Below are 18,823 nucleotides of genomic sequence, written 5' to 3' on the forward strand. Positions count from 1 at the left end.
CCCCTGTTCTCATTTGTTTGTCTAAAAATAAAGTCCACATAATCATTTCTAAACGAAGCTGAAATATCCGACATTGGAAACATTTCATATCAGGCAGCCTCGCGATAGTCAGCTAAGCACCGCGGGATACACAAGAGCTGAAGTGTTCTCATCAAGGTCCGACTCCGCAGCCAGGCAGTTTGTCAATTAGTCGTGGAATCTGAAAATTAACATAAGATGAAGAAGTCTACTACACTAAAACAAAACAAACTCAGCTCTGGAAAGTCAACAAGTGAGAGAAAAAGAAAGAGGGAAGAAGGGGAGTTAATTTTGCCAGTCACTGACAGTTATGTGCCGGAATGCTTATGATCATTAACAGTGCAATTTTAATTAGCATTTCAAGCAACAACAGTCGAAGCCACTTAGCTAGATAGGATTTTCGTTTTCCAGGCGGCACAAACTCTTTTATTCTCTCTCTCGATGTGATTTGGTGCGTTTCAGATCAGAAAAGGCTGGACAGTCGTGACCTGTTGTTTATGAAGTTATTGGGTGCTGACGAGACTTGAGCTATTTTGCTAACTTACCAGACTATAGGCTAACGTGAACACAAGACACTATTGTTTTGATCATTGGTTGTATTTTCGAACGGAAATGAAAACGGGTAGCAAACTTATGTTCACATTTTATTTACAGCATGATGTACCGCCTCTGACTGCTTTCTGTCAATCATGAGCAGCCCAGCCGCGTTCACAGCTCCTCCTCCAATCAGCAGCTGGAGATGAGCCTCCTCTCGGGAAGTCTTATACCGCCCCTCTTATTGACTCCCATCTCCAGTGAGGCTCAGTCTCCGAATGGAGCGTTTTAGTCGGTTTTGTTCAATAACCGTCTAGTATTTTGCTATTGAAAAGGGCAGATATTTTTTAAAAAGCAATTGAAGTCCATTCAGGCTCGGCTAGATTGCGTTGTCACTCACGCGCACACACACACAAAATACTTTTGTGATCGTGCAGTTTTTAAATTGTTAAAATAAACATGTTCACCTACATGTTCATCTTGTTGGGCTTGTGATTTTGACTCGTTTCCAAAATGTATGAAAAGTCACCATATTAGGACATTTTTTTTTGGCAAATAAGATGTATCGCAATGTTTGACCTCGGTATTTGAAAAATCCTGGTTACGGCCCTGCTTCTAGCCTATGAAACCTTGAGGCAGGATCCCACCAGTTGTTACAAAAAGAAAGTTGTTAGCTGCCTGCAACAGCTAGAAAAGGACCAAGCCATCAAGCGATCTCCGTACTACAGATTGTACCCTGGGGAAGCCGTTCCTCTCATATACGGACTCCCCAAGATTCACAAGGAAGGAGCTCCACTCAGACCTATCATCAGCAGTATAAATTCAGTCACCTATAACATTGCCAAACACCTAGCCACCATCCTGGCTCCTCTTGTTGGAAACACGCCACATCACGTCAAAAACTCCCAAGATTTTGCTACTAAAGTTGCGGACCTCAAACTAGACTCAGATGAAACTATGGTTTCCTACGATGTCACTTCTCTATTCACCTGCATTCCCACCACAGAAGCAGCCGAATCTGTTAGAAAACGACTCCTTCAAGACAGCACCTTACTGGCTAGAACGAACCTCACCATGGACCAGATTTGCACCCTGCTTGACCTCTGCCTGACTACCACCTATTTCCAGTTTAATGAAAGTTTCTGCAGACAGAAGCATGGATGTGCCATGGGCTCACCAGTGTCCCTTATTGTAGCCAATCTATACACGGAGGAAGTGGAACATAAAGCTTTGACCACTTTTTCAGGAGTTGCTCCCAGCCACTGGTTCAGATATGTGGATGACACCTGGGTTAAAATCAAAACCCATGAAGTGGAAGCCTTCTCTAAGCACATCAATGCAGTGGATATCAACATCAACTTCACTCGGGAGGACGTCAGTGGGAATAATCTAGCCTTCTTGGATTGTGATGTACACATTAGACAAGACAGAAGCCTTAGCATCGAGGTCTACTGGAAACCCACACACACAGACCAGTACCTACTCTTTGACTCACACCACCCACTGGAACACAAATTGGGGGTCATTAGGACCTTGCAACACAGGGCTCAGAACATTCCTACAACGGTAGAGGGAAAAGAGAAGGAGCAAAATCACATCAAGAAAGCACTTCAGAACTGTGGGTATCCCAACTGGGCTTTCTTCAAGAGCAGAAAAAGGAACATAACGGACAAGGAGGACAACAGGAACAAATGCAAGAACATTGTCATTCCTTACATTTCTGGTCTATCTGAGAAACTCAGGAGGATCTTCTACAAACACAACATTCCGGTACATTTCAGACCCAGTAACACCCTGAAGCAGAAACTAGTCCACCCTAAGGAGAGAATAGCCAGATACAAACAGGACAACATAGTGTATGCAATTGAGTGCAGTGAGGAATGCACGGACTCTTATATTGGGGAAATAAAACAACCACTTCACAGGCGCATGGCTCAACACAGGAGAGCCAGTTCCTCAGGCCAGGACTCTGCTGTCTACCTTCATCTTAACAACAAAGGACACTCATTTCAGGATTGCAATGTACGCATTTTAGCCAGAGAGGATCGTTAGTATGAGCGAGGAGGTAAAGAAGCCATTTTTGTCAACCTGGAATGGCCATCACTGAACAGAGGTGGTGGTCTAAGACATCATTTATCAGCCACCTACAATGCAGTCCTTGGCACACTTCCCAGACAACTGAATGCACACCAAAACCCAGCTGTTTTCAGTGACTCACAGGAGGACAGAGAGAACCAACAACCCATTAATCACCCCAACGACTCTCTAGGCCGTTCACACCCAGCCCCCAGTGACCCACACCAACAGGATCTCAACAACACCTTAGGATTGCTTTTCATCCATGAGAGGATAAATACCTGATGCTCCCTATTAGTCAGACAGAACTGAAGAAGCCTTTCGGATGAGAGGTAAAACGTCTTCAAGAATCTTCAAGCAAGTCCAGTTGCTCTCTTTTACCACCCACAGTTTGATTGACCAATCACAGAGCACAGCTCCTCAGTGGGGAATGCGCGCCTCCCTCAGGAAGAGCCGGTCACCAGGAGAAGCGGCTGGGTCACTGAACTCTATATAAACTGCGGAGGGTTCAGAGCCTATTCCCTGCTGGACAGGCGAGTGAAGCCGTCTGCCCACCATATCACCACTCCCATCGCGTGTATTTGGCTTATGTTAAAGCGTGGTATCCGATCAAATTTGCCCCAAGAAAATTATCTCCTGACTTATATATATATATATATATATATATATATAAAATGTATTTTACTTGTGTGGTTTGATATGTTCCTTTTCTGCTGCTCTCCACTGTGCTGCTGCAAACAGGAAATTTCCCCATTATGGGATAATAAAGGTCTTTTTATCTTATCCCCTTTCATTCCCTCCTCTTCTTTTCTCAACTTTACCCACATTCCTTACATATCTTTATAGCACTCGGCTTCACTGTTATTTTTTCCCTTTTCCAGTTCAGTCGCTGATCATTTTTTCTTCTTTTTGAATGGCTCTTTTTTTACTACTATAATTATTTTTACAGAGATTATTTGTTTTTTTCATACAGTGTACGTTTTTCTTTCATATATCTTCTTCCTTTATATATAGTGTTTTGTTGTGTTCTGTTGTCTTTGTGATGCTTTCTACTTCTGTCATATTCCCTTCTTTCTTTTAATCTATTCTGTTGTATTGTCAGAACTGTCTATTCTTTTCTACAAACTAAACAGAATATGTTTAGCATTTTGTCATATTCTTTTCTCTGTCTTCAAAATGCTTTCTATTCGATCATATTCCCTTCTGTTCTGTTGTACTCGATTATACTGTCCTAATGTCTATCCTATTAATAATAATAATAATAATAATAATATGTTCTGTTCTCTGCACATGCACTCTATTCTCTATGTTCTATCCGAATATATACTAATTTGTCATATTATATCCTAAGTTATCCTACTCTATTCTCCATTTCTATCCATAATGCATTATACTGTCATTCTTAGTCCTGGGTCCAACTTTTTAAACTGTAACCGGTGGGGAGTCTCAGGTCTGGGAGGACTTGAGTATTGGGGAAAGTGGAGTTACCCCCTAATCCCTATTGCTCCCAGGTCCGCTCTGCCCCGGAGTGGTAGCACCTGCCTGGGTTCCAGCTATGGGTTAAATAGTACATCACCAATAAGGCACTGCAGCAGGGTGCTTTTTGGTGCAGTGTGGCAGATGAACCCAACAGGGTAAATGGCACACCACCTGATGGCATGTGGAAGAGCCACTCAAATGGCCAATGGATGGCATCACTTGCCAAGTCAGTTGTCATTGCGGGGAAACTTCCATACCCATCAGATCTGTGGCACTTTTGTGTACCACTTGGCATCAGGTCTGGAGAGCCAGAGAGACAAACACAATGGGGGCACGACATCATTTGTCTTATCTTGCTGTGCAAGGCGCTTCGTTAGGAGAGGAGAAAGAAAGTCACCGCTGTGGATGGCTCATCTGCATTTCTGCGCATCCTAATGAAGCAGTCATCATCGCTAGCGATGGACAGCCGCCGCGTATATAAGGAAAAAGAAATATATCAAAGAAAAAGGTTATATAGTATTATATTATATATATTATAGTAAAATAAATATTTATTTTACATACATACATATATACACACACACAAATATATATCACACACAGGTAAAATATCCGTCCACAACCTTTGACCTGATGATTTGTACAGTTCACTGCTGCACATGTGAGCATCTCATCTCATTATCTGTAGCCGCTTTATCCTGTTCTACAGGGTCGCAGGCAAGCTGGATCCTATCCCAGCTGACTACGGGCGAAAGGCGGGGTTCACCCTGGACAAGTCGCCAGGTCATCACAGGGCTGACACATAGACACAGACAACCATTCACACTCACATTCACACCTACGCTCAATTTAGAGTCACCAGTTAACCTAACCTGCATGTCTTTGGACTGTGGGGGAAACCGGAGCACCCGGAGGAAACCCACGCGGACACGGGGAGAACATGCAAACTCCGCACAGAAAGGCCCTCGCCGGCCACGGGGCTCGAACCCGGACCTTCTTGCTGTGAGGCAACAGCGCTAACCACTACACCACCGTGCTACCCACGTGAGCATTTTTCTTCTAATTTTTCTCACCAGCTGCATAAATAACTTGTCTGATTTTGTGTTGCTTCCAGTAGTCTAAATGACAGTTCCACTCTGTGATGATGTGAGCGGTAAGATGGCGGCCAGCTGGCTTCAGTCTGGACAGCCTATGAGCTCTCCAGATTTTATATAGAACTCAGTGGGCTAGGTTAACACGGAAACTCGCTGACCAATCATACACCAGTCTTTCCTCTTAGCCACACCCATTCCTGTGCAGGCTGTAAATGCAAGCAAGGTTTGTTTTGTCAAACATAGCACCAAATTATTTTCATTATATTTCTCTCAGTTATGAACAATCAAAGGAAATCGCATGTCCAGTGTGGTCAATAAGCTCAGAATTACACACAAACAAACAAACGAATAATTCTGACACTTTGTATGGTCCACTGCCCAATTTCACACATTTTATTAGTTATAAATTGTAGCATCTTTATATAAAACCAGACAAAAGGAATCAGAAATAAAAATCACTGCAAGGGGAAAAACTGTAAACCGCAAAAAAGAAGAGAGTCACAGCAGATAAAATAACCTTCGACTGCAAATGAAACTGCATTAAATTACACAGAGAGAGAGAATTAATAATAATAATAATAATAATAATAATAATAATAAGAGTAAAAGCATAGAGGCTGTGTGCTGGAGTTAACCGTTAAGGCCCCACCCTGATCTCTCTCCGGACATCATTTTACGGATATTGAACAGATTTCCCTTCTTTTATAAACAACAAGAAAGAAAAAAAAAAAAATCACAAGTTGCACTGTTGCCATGGCAACAGACGTCTGGGACACGTCTGGTGTTTGGTGTGGCTTAAGAATATTCAAGAATTTTATTTATTTATTTTTTAAATACCGAAAAAACTTACATGAAATAAAAACAATAACTTAAAACAGAAGTGCTGAAAAACACAATTTAGTTTTTTGGAGCCCTTTCAGTAAAATAACTCGGGGGAGTATACGGACATCCGTTATGTTACACTGAAGCCTAAAAATATAAAACGACCATCAGTGTCATCAGATCATTACAGATAGAATAAGGGTTCTGGGTATAATCATCTTCACATCCATCCCAGAGCTTCACAGTTTCCCATCATGCCGTGCCATGCCGTGTTGTGCTTAGGGCCCATGCCGGATGGTTATCAGTTCTGGCCCTGCATTTCCCCATCATGCTGCACTTTCAGGGACTGTGTGTCCTCCTGTACGCTGCCAGCCTGCTGTTTCTTTCCCATCATGCCGTGGGCTCGGGCTCAGCGGTGAGTTCTGTGTTCCCGTCCCCTCCCTCGGTCTCTCGCTGCTCCTGTTCCCTCCTGCGTCGGTCGTTTTCCCACTCCACAAAGGAGTCGAAGAGGCTGGGCCAGGCTTCGTCCTCGCTGTAGTTGGTCAGGTCGGGCCCGACACTCTGCGTGAAATTGAGGAACATGTTCCAGGTATCACGTGAGATGCCGCGCACGCCACATGGATTCTCCGACAGGAAGTGGAGCCAGCGCTCGAGCACGGGTGGTGTGTCCAGAGTGAACACCAGCCTCCAGAGGGCGATGGCAATGCAGCGCTGTAATGAGCGCTGACCCTCACCGCAGTCTAACCCGAACTGGAACGTGAAGCGATACAGGTCCTTAAAGTTCTCCTCAGAGCGACAGTCATCTAACATGGCTGAGAAACGCTGAGAGATCCCCTGCACAGAGTCCGCACGGATCGCCTTACAGCCCTCCACAAACTCATGTCTAGAGAGAGAGAGAGAAGAGCTAAAGAACTAGACCACTAAAAAAAGGATTCTTTACAACAGTGCTTCTCAACTGGTTTTGTTTCAGAATCCACATTTTAACTCTGACATCAGTTTATAAAATTCAATGCATCTACTTAATCAAGTGCAAAATGACTTATTCACACGACTTTACTCTGAAAATGGACCGCGATAATAAATGCATACACCTAATCTGGAGTAAGTGCAATTTAAAGGGGAACTGAAGTCATTTTTAAACTTGCTTTATTTCTTAATTAACGTGTTATTCGATTACGTTTTTGGTTTTAGTAACCTTATATCGTGACTCGTATTGGCAACTAATTGCAATTAAATAATATACTTAGCGGCCTATTCGGTTTTTAGCCGTGCTGAATGTAATTCGTTTGGTCCACGGCAGGCGTCGCTTATCCGCGCGATCTTCACAAGACTTGTGCGAGACTTCGAAACGTGAAGCGTCAGCCAGGGGTCAGTGCCGCCATTTTGAAAACTGTTTTCCAAACGAAATATTGCACAAAAACGAGTTTAAATGACGATTACTGCCTACTTTTTTCAAAATTTCCTGATCGCTATCAAAACAAACAAAACTTCCGGCTTGATTACATCAGCGTTCGAAAGAGGGCGGGCGTGTCTGTGTCCGAAATCGCTCCCTACTCACTATATAGTGAGGACGCCATTTTGTAGTGCTGTCCGAAACCTTAGTGAGGATTATTTACACCCTATATAGTGCACTCAAAGTATCCCACAATGCATCATGAAAAGTCGTGTACAACGATGGTAACTGACCAAAGCGATATATCCCATCATACATTGTGGTTGTGCTGAAAGAAATCAAATGAAAAGTCTCAGATGTGATTTAATAAAAGGCAGCGGCAAAGAAGAAAAGTATTCAGTCTTGATTTAAAAGAACTGAAAGCCGCAGGTACTCTGTATTGATTAATGTGGGAAATGCGCTCAGTATAATATGGATTTATCACAAAAACACAGGCATGTATTTATTATTTTGAAACCCACCAGCCGACTGATCCGGCACGTTTTAATTGTGCGACAGTAATGATGTGAATACTAGTGTCCGAAAGCGTTTTTACATTTTACCAATGAGCTCACTGTATAGTCCTCTATATAGTAATTCCCTATATAGGGAGTAGGGAGTAGTGAATGAGTGAGTGATTTCAGACACAGGGAACGTTGGCAGTTGTTGGTCACTTTGATTTCCGCTGTACGTTTTACTTCCGTCCTACGATGTCTCGCACAGGTCTTAACGAATCTCATTTACAGCCGTTGCTTTGACATATGGACTGATATATTACAGAGCATATTTCAAACACTCAGAACTTACTATAGCAGCGACAAAATAGCGATCAAAATGCATTCCTATATTTAATAAAATGAGATAAATAGAATTTTGATAAGGGCGGCACGGTGATGTAGTGGTTAGTGCTGTCGCCTCACAGCAAGAAGGTCCTGGGTTCGAGCCCCGTGGCCGGCGAGGGCCTTTCTGTGTGGAGTTTGCATGTTCTCCCCGTGTCTGCGTGGGTTTCCTCCGGGTGCTCCGGTTTCCCCCACAGTCCAAAGACATGCAGGTTAGGTTAACTGGTGACTCTAAATTGAGCGTAGGTGTGAATGTGAGTGTGAATGGTTGTCTGTGTCTATGTGTCAGCCCTGTGATGACCTGGCGACTTGTCCAGGGTGAACCCCGCCTTTCACCCGTAGTCAGCTGGGATAGGATCCAGCTCGCCTGCGACCCTGTAGAACAGGATAAAGCAGCTACAGATAATGAGATGGGATGAGAATTTTGATAATAAAAAAATTGCCTTCAGTTCCCCTTTAATCTAGCCTCACAAATCAAACACTGAGCCAAATATTGAATCAGAAACCATTGGCTTCAGTATAGAGTGAAATTATTTCCACTCAATATATGAAATATGTACAACTATTAAATGCAAAACATAATAACGAGAAGAACAGAGTTGAAATCAGCCTGCGCTAATCAACACAACACCTGAGGATTTCACTTTGAAAAGTGTCTCAAAATCAGGATGACAAGATCAGATCCATCTGTTGATGCCTCGTGTAGTTTGAGTGTATCAGGTAGTTTGGAGTTTAGTGACAGTAACATTGGGAATTACTTTGCGCATGCGGGTCAGGGTTAGGTGTTAATAAAATCACAAAAAACAAAACAAAAAAAAACACCACCTTGTGGTTATTTTGGTGATTTGAAGCCGTTTAATGCGATTTTGTGTTTTTTTGACACGCTCTCCCTAACTCCTCAACAAATACGGTTGAGTCACTAAAGTGCTGTTCTCCTGAGTGCATAATAGTCATTGGCCTTAATGCTACCTTAATGTTACCTTCTGCTGTCCTTGGGCATCCTGTATTCTCCTCCGTATGGTATCATTGGAGATCAACCAGGTTAGGTGCCTTGCTCAAGGGCGCGTCAGCCATTCCTGCAGGTCTAGGGAATCGAACCAGCAACCTTTTGGTCCCAAAGCCGCGGCTTCAGGACCAAAAGGTTGCTGGTTCGATTCCCTGGACCAGCAGGAATGGCTGATGCGCCCTTGAGCAAGGCACCTAACCCCCCAACTGCTCCTCAGGCTGCTCTGGGTGTGTGTATACGTCACTTTGGATAAGAACGTCTGCTCAACGCCTGTAACGTAATGATTAAATTTTTCATTGGCTATGGAGAGCGCTTCTTTATTATTAATTTTTCATCTCATCTCATTATCTGTAGCCGCTTTATCCTGTTCTACAGGGTCGCAGGCGAGCTGGATCCTATCCCAGCTGACTACGGGTGAAAGGCGGGGTTCACCCTGGACAAGTTGCCAGGTCATCACAGGGCTGACACATAGACACAGACAACCATTCACACTCACATTCACACCTACGCTCAATTTAGAGTCACCAGTTAACCTAACCTGCATGTCTTTGGACTGTGGGGGAAACCGGAGCACCCGGAGGAAACCCACGCGGACACGGGGAGAACATGCAAACTCCGCACAGAAAGGCCCTCGCCGGCCCCGGGGCTCGAACCCAGGACCTTCTTGCTGTGAGGCGACAGTGCTAACCACTACACCACCGTGCCGCCACTATTAATTTTTTTTTTAAACAATAATTTGCTTTGTCATGTTCTTCCATAGTTTGTTTTGTTACGTTTCATCATTTACATTTAGCAGCTTTTTCTTCCTAGCAGCCTGTGACCCAATCATAATCATAAAGGGCCCACCAGTTGAAAAACCCTGCTTTACAAATTCCAAAATAAACTAGAAACCAAATTTAAAAGGTTCAGTGCGGTGTTGGTGATGCATTGTAAAGTGACATCAATATCTGGACTTGAACACTAATTAAACGCTCGTTTATGGACACACACACACACAGGTTGACCCCTCACCTTGTGAACTTGCACATGGTTGCAGCCTGAAACTTCCAGGCGAGCACCAGCACCTTGAACTCAGCCGGGTCAACGTGCAGGTCATTACAAAAACGCTCCATTCCTTCTTCCAAGATGGCGTCTTCGTGCTCATCCTTATAACACACAAACATCTCCTCTATCCGAGCCAGAGAAAGCCCCTCCCCTTCCCGGACAGGCTCCTCCTTCCTGACATCAGAAAGAGGCGTGGTTGCAGAGGTGTCTGTGGTAACATCAGGTGACTTGGTGCCATTGACATCGGCAGGAAACTTGGTGTCCTCTTTAGGCCCACCTCCTCCTCCACTTCCTTTTTTGCCATGGGACTTCCCAGCATCCTTTTCACCACTTTTGCTGCCCAGAGAGGATGTAGGGTTTTTGCATTTATTCACACACTGACCCATGGTGTCTTCACGCTCTTTTCCTCTCTCCTCCTCTCTCTTCCTCTATCACGCCTTCTCCTTCCTGATTCTCCTCCTCAGGCCCGCTCGGCTCCGGCTCAACGCCACCTGACAGCGGTCACCATGCCCTAAAGAATTGCATGGAGAAAAAAAAAAAAAGCCAGTTAATGTTTGATAAAATCAGAATTGGTCACCGTGCCACTAAAAATCAAATCAGTTACTACATCGTCATGACCTAACAATCTTAGCCTACTGAACCAGAGCTGTGTTTTGAGATTTTATGTTATATTTGATCCATCTCCAAGTATAAATTAATTCTAGCCTTGCTAACAGGACCACGTGTCTCTAGTTTAGCCAGATCAACCCATCTGCAAATAGTAGCAATGATACTGCGGAGGGGAAGTCGTATGGAACAGCTCTATACTATAAATAAACACAGAAGTGTACATGAGCACTCACTGTCAGACTAATGCCAAATCACACATGCGTGATGTCATTATGAGAATGAGTCACAGGGCAGGGCTGGTGGTGGTGGGGCTGGATAACGAGTCGTACTTGGCTGTGATGGGTGATTAGCTGCGTATTGTGCAATAGCAACACTCCCTTGGGCATTTCAACACTCCAGCAGGGCTGAGTCAAAGGCAGTGGGTTTGGTTAGATTACTGAAAACTACATTCATCCACTCTGAGGAACTTCTTCAGCTCTGCTGGGAAACAAGTGGAGAAACATCTCACAATTATAGCACCGTGAGCAGCAAGGCATGATCGGCAGCACTGAGAACCTCCACACACAGTGCAGAAACACAACCAACAGAGTCATGAGCCTTAAAATTAAAATCAGAGAATCAGAATAATCACCATTCGTTAAGGAAATCAGAGGCTCCATTCACACCTGGCATTAACATGTGTCCTGGGTGATCGGATGGGAAGTGGACAGCACCAAGTGCAGGTGTGAACAGGGTAAAAGGAGGATCTTGGAGACGCAATGTGATCAGATTACCCAAACCGCACTGGGACAAATATGGCCACGTCACATTTACAGCGTGAATGCAAAAGCATCTCTATCCATCCAGGACAGCAACGAAGGATCAAATAACTTGAGAACTTGAGTCATTGCCCTCGCTGGAAACTATGTAGTCATAGCGAGACTGTTTGCAAATCACAATGAACCAGACTGCTGTGAGGTGAATGGATCCATCACATAGGTGGTATAGCAGCCCTGTCAGTAACTGCCCACAGCCAGCAATTTTGCTGCGGATAAATGCTCCTTCTGAGAAAAAAAAAAAAATCATTGTATTTTTATGTGACATGCTTTTTCTTGTTTTTATTCACCGAGAAAAGTGATCTTTTTAGATGGCAAGAATCATGCTGCTATGACAACTATCGTTTACTACTATCTGTGTCAGTACTGCGTATGCGTTCTGACTGAGTAATATTTAAACTTCATAAAAGTGAAATCTGTTGATTCGTGGATTTTGTTGCCAGTCAAAAATCACATTTTGATTGATGGAGATCTTTATCATTAATTAAGTACAAAGAAAGTGAATAAACAAGTAAAAAAGTGACAGTAGTTTAGCGCCTCAGCTGGGATTGGTTCCAGCTTGCCTGCGACCCTGTAGGACAGGATAAGCGGTTACAGATAATGGATGGATGGATGGATTAGCACCAGAAGATTATAAACTTATTCCATGGTGGTCCCATAATTGCAGTATCGAGGTTTTATTACGCGGGTAAAATTCTCTGGAAAACAGCAGCACACGTTCAGCTCACAACATGTTGAAGCAGGAAGGGAACATTACTGACTTCTTTAACAAAGCTAACGGTGCAAAAAGATCCAAAACTCAAGGTAATTAACACTGAACAAGTTTAGTAATGGGGTGGCACGGTGGTGTAGTGGTTAGCGCTGTCGCCTCACAGCAAGAAGGTCCGGGTTCGAGCCCCGTGTCCGGCGAGGGCCTTTCTGTGTGGAGTTTGCATGTTCTCCCCGTGTCCGCGTGGGTTTCCTCCGGGTGCTCCGGTTTCCCCCACAGTCCAAAGACATGCAGGTTAGGTTAACTGGTGACTCTAAATTGACCGTAGGTGTGAATGGTTGTCTGTGTCTATGTGTCAGCCCTGTGATGACCTGGCGACTTGTCCAGGGTGTACCCCGCCTCTCACCCGTAGTCAGCTGGGATAGGCTCCAGCTTGCCTGCGACCCTGTATAACAGGATAAAACGGCTAGAGATAATGAGATGAGAAGTTTTGTAATGACTGCTGTTAGCATTTAACCAATAATGCACGAAAAATTGACTTTTTTACGGTTTTCTCCAGCTCTAGGACGAGTTTTAGAGCAATAAGAGGCAACCAAACAATACTTTACGATATAGCATATGGGCCCACAAGTATAATATGGAATATATCATACAGGGAGAGAGAGATTCCACATACAGGTGTGTGTGGGGGTCAGGGTTATAGCATAGCACGGGCAAGTGGTGCCCCACCCAGGGGGCAATTGTGGGGGTGCCAAAACTATTTAATCGAGGAGAAGACTAGAGATGGTCTGAGTGATTGATCAGATCCCTCTTCCAGGAAGATTGAAGATTTGGCATTTCTAGTTTGGCCTCCTCCCATGTATCCTATGGCCTATACAGGTGTACAAAATCTCTCTCTCTCGATTGGAAAAAAAATCAGCGTCATATTAACAAGCATTTGTGCAAGTGGCTTGGAGTTCCTCCTTGCTTCTCAACCGCTGGGATATTCATGAAGAAGGAGAAGTTGAATTTACCATTTCCCTTGTTTGTGGAGGAATTTAAAGTTGGCAAAGTTCGTCTAGATCCCATGATGCAGGATTCTCCCGATTTCATGATATGGGACGTCCAGCCAGAGGTACGAACTGCTCAGAAGTGGTCAGTAAGGGATGTGGTGGAGACTGCAGAAGCCAGCCTGTGAACTATGGATGTTGGAGTTGTTCAGACTGGGAGAGCTGGACTTGGAAATGTGCATGACAGGTGGTTCTCCTGTGAAGACTTACTCAAGTGCTGGGAAATGGTTTTGACTGAGCTCTGAACATCTGAGGAAGCAGCATGTCTTACAACTGCAGCAGGTCATGCAAAGCAAGGCACATGGCCGAGATGGGATGCTGCTGAATCTAGAACGGTGTCGTGGGTCAACCTATAGTAGCGTTTCTTCTGTGCTCCGTATATGATCTCCTTCCATCACCAGTAAACCTTAAGTTATGGGGTTATTCGGAGTCTGACCTCTGTCCGTGCTGCAGTGTTGAAAGAGGCGCACTAGCCATAATGCTGCCTGCATGTAAACTACTCCTACGTTTCTACAAGTGGCACCATGGTCAGGTGTTTGCAGTGCTACTAGATATTGCAAGGAAGCAATGCGAGTGTCAGCAAGAAGCCAGGAGAAACGGCACAGCAGCAACTACAGTGCTGTGAAAAAGTATTTGCCCCTGCTGATTTCTTCCATTTCTGCTTATTTGTCACATTTAAATGTTTTCAGTCCTCCAACAGAGTCTAATAAGATAAAGATGATGCAAGTAAACACAAAATTCAGCTTTTAAATGATCACTCTATTTATTAAATGTAAAGGGTTAATCAAAACCTGTATCACCCATGTGAAAAAGTAATTGCCCCCTTAAGCCTAATAGCTGGTTGGGCCACCCTTGGCGGCAACATCTGCAATTAAACGTTGGCAATAACTTGCAATGAGTCTTTTACATCACTGTGGAGGAATGTTTGCCCACTCTTCTTTGCAGAATTGTTTCAGTTCAGCCACATTTGAGGGTTTTCGAGCATGAACTGCCTGTTTAAGGTCTTGCCACAGCATCTCAATTGGATTCAACTCAGGACTTTGACTAGGCCACTCCAAAACCTTAATTTAATTTCTTTTGAGCCATTCAGAGGTGAACTTGCTTGTGTGCTTCGGATCATTGTCCTGCTGCAGAACCCAGCTGCACTTTAGGTCACAAACTGATGGGCAGACATTCTCCTTCAGGATTTTCTGGTAGAGAGCAGAATTCATGGTTCCATCAATTATGGCAAGTCATCCAGGTCCTGAAGCAGAAAAGCAGCCCGAGACCATCACACTACCACCACCGTGTTTCACTGTTGGTATGATCTTATTTTGGAATGCTGCGTTAGCCTTACGCCAGATGTACCGGGACCAGTGTCTTCCAAAAAGGTCTATTTTTGACTCATCAGCCCATAGACTATTCTCCCAAAAGTCTTGGGGGTCATCAAGATGCTTTTTGGCAAATGTGAGATGAGCCTTTGTGTTCTTTTTGGTCAGCAGTGGTTTGCACCTTGCAACTCTCCCATGGATGCCATTTTTGCCCAGTGCCTTCCTTATTGTAGAATCATGAACACTAGCCTTAACTGAGGCAAGTGAGGCCTGCAGTTCTTTAGATGTTCGTCAGGGTTCTTTTGTGACCTCCTGGATCAGTCGTCAAAATGCTCTTGGTTGAATTTTGGAAGGCCGGCCACTCCTGGGAAGGTTTGCCACTGTTCCAAGTTTTTTCCATTTGTAGATAACAGCTCTCACTGTGGTTCGCTGGAGTCCCAGAGCCTTGGCAATCGCTTTGTAACTCTTGCCAGACTGATAGATTTTGATTATTTTGTTGCACATCTGTTCTTGTAACACTTTACTTTGCGGCATCTTTTTAAGTTCTATTAGCCTACTTCACATTGCCAGCCTGGTTCTATTTATGTGATATTTAGATTGAACAGCTCTGGTAGTAATCATGCCTGGGTGTGGCTAGTGAAATTGAACCCAATTATCACTTAAATTTGGTTAATTATTTGATTGGTTGAGGTTAATTTGTTGAGGGGGTAATTACTTTTTCACACAGGGCCAGGTAGGGTTAGGTAACTTCATCAATAAATGAAATCATGTGAAAACTGCATTTTGTGTTTACTTGGGCTATCTTTCTCTAATATTAAAATTAGTTTGACATGAAACATTTAAGTGTGACAAATATACAAAAATAGAACATATCAGGAAAGGAGCAAATACTTTTTCACAGCATTGTATTATTCTGCAGAGAGGGTGAGAGACCAACCTACAATAGAAAGCTGATGAAACAATCAAGACTGCTTTAAAAGGTGCTTTGGACTGCCAGGTTTCGGTAGATCTTGGTGAGAACCTGTTTTTTCCAGTACACGTTGCCATTACTATTACTAATGAACGTCCAGATGTGATTGTGTGGTTGGACTCTTTTGCCCCTTTTCCACCAAAGCAGTTCCAGGGCTGGTTCGGGGCCAGTGCTTAGTTTGGAACCGGGTTTTCTGTTTCCACTGACAAAGAACTGGCTCTGGGGCCAGAAAAAACGGTTCCAGGCTAGCACCAACTCTCTGCTGGGCCAGAGGAAGGAACCGCTTACGTCAGCGGGGGGGGCGAAGTTGTTAAGACCAACAACAACAACAACAAGACCGCGAAAGATCGCCACTTTTAAGCGACGAGAAGCAGCAGCTGTACAAACGCGAAGTCATCCATTATTATTATTGTTGTTGTTGCTGCTTCTTCTTCCGTGTTGTTTTTACTTCGATATTCGCGCCAAGGTTTATGCAAACGTAGCGACGTAACTGACGTATACAGCGACGCAATGACGTGGCTTCCCTTAGCACCGCGAGCTATGGAAAAGCAAACTGGTTTTCAGCTGGCTCGCACGTTGAACGAGTTGTGAACCAGCACCAGCCCTGGAACTGATTTGGTGGAAAAGGGGTATTTGAGTCATGTACACCTGATCATGTTGATTGTTCCTTGGGAAGACAATATGGAAGAGGCCTTTGGATAAAAGAAGACACAGTATGAACAGTGTGTGAAGATAATGGCTGGTTGTGCTCCGTTTGGCTGGTTGAAGTTGGTTTTCGTGGTTTCCTAGGGCATACCATGATATCTTTCCTGTCCCAACTTGGTCTGGGTTCTCGTGCCATAAAAGCTGTCTAAGGGACTTCGAAGAGCAGCAGATAAGTCTTCAAGCTGGATATGGTCAAAGGTCTGAAGAAAGAAGTCAAGCTGATGGCTTTATTAATAAGGCACTCCCCGGTGGTGTTACACTGCTGGTGGGCAGTGCTGCCTTAGCCACCGAAACCGTGCACTCACCCCTGGTTTGCAGCTGACAATGGGGGTGTTGAGCAGCTGCAGGCTGTATGCATCATATACAAACGAAGAGAGAAGAGGAGGTTAAAAAAAAAAAAAAAGAGTAGTGGTAATGTGATGAATGAGCATTGCACCGTTGGAGCAGAGTGTTAGCTTACTTCGTACGATAGTAACCTTTGCTTATTTGATAAATAGCTTGTGTTAACGTCACTTACTCTCACTTTAATTTCATTAGGGAAAGTTGAAAAGACTAAACTAGGTGTTTAGGGAATACTCTTCAACATAATTAATACACTTTTCCTTTTAAGTGTGAGCACGAACTATCCACGGTCTGCCTCAAGAAATCAGGCATACATTTTTATTGACATCTCTTAGTCAAGCCAACATTATCTTTGCTTGAAATAGTCGATTAAAATGCTTTTCCTTTTCCATCCCATTCTGTACAGTAAATAAAAGACTGTATTTATTATCGATCGGTTTTCCCTGGACAGTAAAACAGCATGCATCGTGTGAGAGAAGCGCTCACTGAATACACGTCCTGTACATGAATGCGAGGTGTAATTACTCTAGCTGCTTGTGTTTAGGATGTTAGAAGCTATAAATGTGGCTGAGGTGGATCTTATTGGCTGGATTTCATCATCAACTTGTTTTAAAATGAATATAATGCAACACTCAATGGGTCATATACAGTATACTCCTCTCTTCAGATGCACTTCTGAAGTACTCTAATCCCACCCCTGCACCTCCTGTTTCTTTCTAAAATTAAAAAAATCTCAGACTAAAAAGCTCTCAGCATTTTTTCACTCAGGGTCCACATTTCTGTTCCAGAATGCTCATTTTCTCAAAGTTTAGTTTTCAGATTTTTAGTCAGTGCATGTTGTTTCCACATATCTTAATATTACAGTGTGAAAATTTCATGAGGTATCCTCATCTGATTCAGAAGATACGGCCTGTTGATCAAGACCACCGTTTTGGTGAATTGGTGGGGGCTACGGAGACTACACCAGGGGATATTTTTTTCCACAGAATAAAAAAAGAAAGATTTAAAGGTATAACTAGATATATTTTATTGGAAATATTATGAAATACAATTTGTATGGCAATGAGCACAGAATCAAATATCTTTTCTAAAGAAGAAACGCCTAAGAATTGAGGGCTACGGAGACTACATTCCTCAATTAAACCACTCAGTGCAATTACTTCACGTCTGTAATGACTAAAGGCATTTTTATACCTTTACTTCTCATGGTAATTATAAAAACATTATGGGAAATTCTTTAACCCTGATTAAACCCCGAGTTTAGAGAGGGCGACGGAGACTACACTGCTTTTTCCATTATCCCAGTGAACGTTTTCAATGAACGCTGAAAGGTGTCGGTGCCTTACAGCCAACACGTTTTTTCTGCGCATTATTCCGACATATATAGCGATTGAAACTACCAAAATGGACACCATTAAAAGAATCAGTGATTGAATTTTTGGGTTCCTTTTTGAGAACGCTGACCAAAAACGTCATTTGGCATAACGACGGGCACATTATTAAAGAACTGCAAAATTTTGCCAGGTGATAAAAGGAGTAAGGAGTACCGGATAAAATCTTCCCTATAGCACCAAACTGGTCACAGCCCGTTCTGGGTGATGCGGACATCAGGGGAGAAAGCAGCTGTTTTTCATAGCTTCGCTCATCGTCTCATCTCTCATTCATTTAGAATTTTTGTTAACAGATCACACCAGTGGCATCACTCGGGGTTATAACCCCGGGAATTTTGAGCCGAGCCCCAGGTATTTTTGCCCTCAAAAAAACTCAGAGATTTATAGAAAACAACAAACAAACATATCGGAACCTGATTGCAGCATCTGAAGACGGTGGTAGTGGTGGTGGCGGGGGGCGACAATGATGACATAATTGAGCACTGCACAGTGCACGTTTAACATTTTGGTTACTGCCAATAGAAGAACATTCAGAGCTAGTCAGAAGATAACTTAAAAAAAAAAAAAAAGAGATCCACT

At 43.5% G+C, this 18,823-nt stretch overlaps 1 protein-coding gene across 1 annotated transcript in view; it reads right to left on the reverse strand.

Moving 5' to 3' along the window:
* Positions 1–5,586: 5,586 nt before the first annotated feature.
* Positions 5,587–18,823, reverse strand: part of dcun1d3 (defective in cullin neddylation 1 domain containing 3) — a 31,071-nt gene continuing 17,834 nt past the window's right edge. The window contains exons 3-4 of the mRNA XM_060922760.1: positions 10,312–10,855; positions 5,587–6,906 (exon numbers count right to left, since the gene is read on the reverse strand). Coding sequence (XP_060778743.1) covers positions 6,414–6,906; positions 10,312–10,730 — 912 coding nt within the window. The 5' untranslated portion in view covers positions 10,731–10,855 and the 3' untranslated portion in view covers positions 5,587–6,413. The remainder of the gene's footprint in view (positions 6,907–10,311; positions 10,856–18,823) is intronic.

The sequence above is a fragment of the Neoarius graeffei genome, chromosome 5 (assembly GCF_027579695.1).
Source record: "Neoarius graeffei isolate fNeoGra1 chromosome 5, fNeoGra1.pri, whole genome shotgun sequence".
NCBI lineage: Eukaryota > Metazoa > Chordata > Actinopteri > Siluriformes > Ariidae > Neoarius > Neoarius graeffei.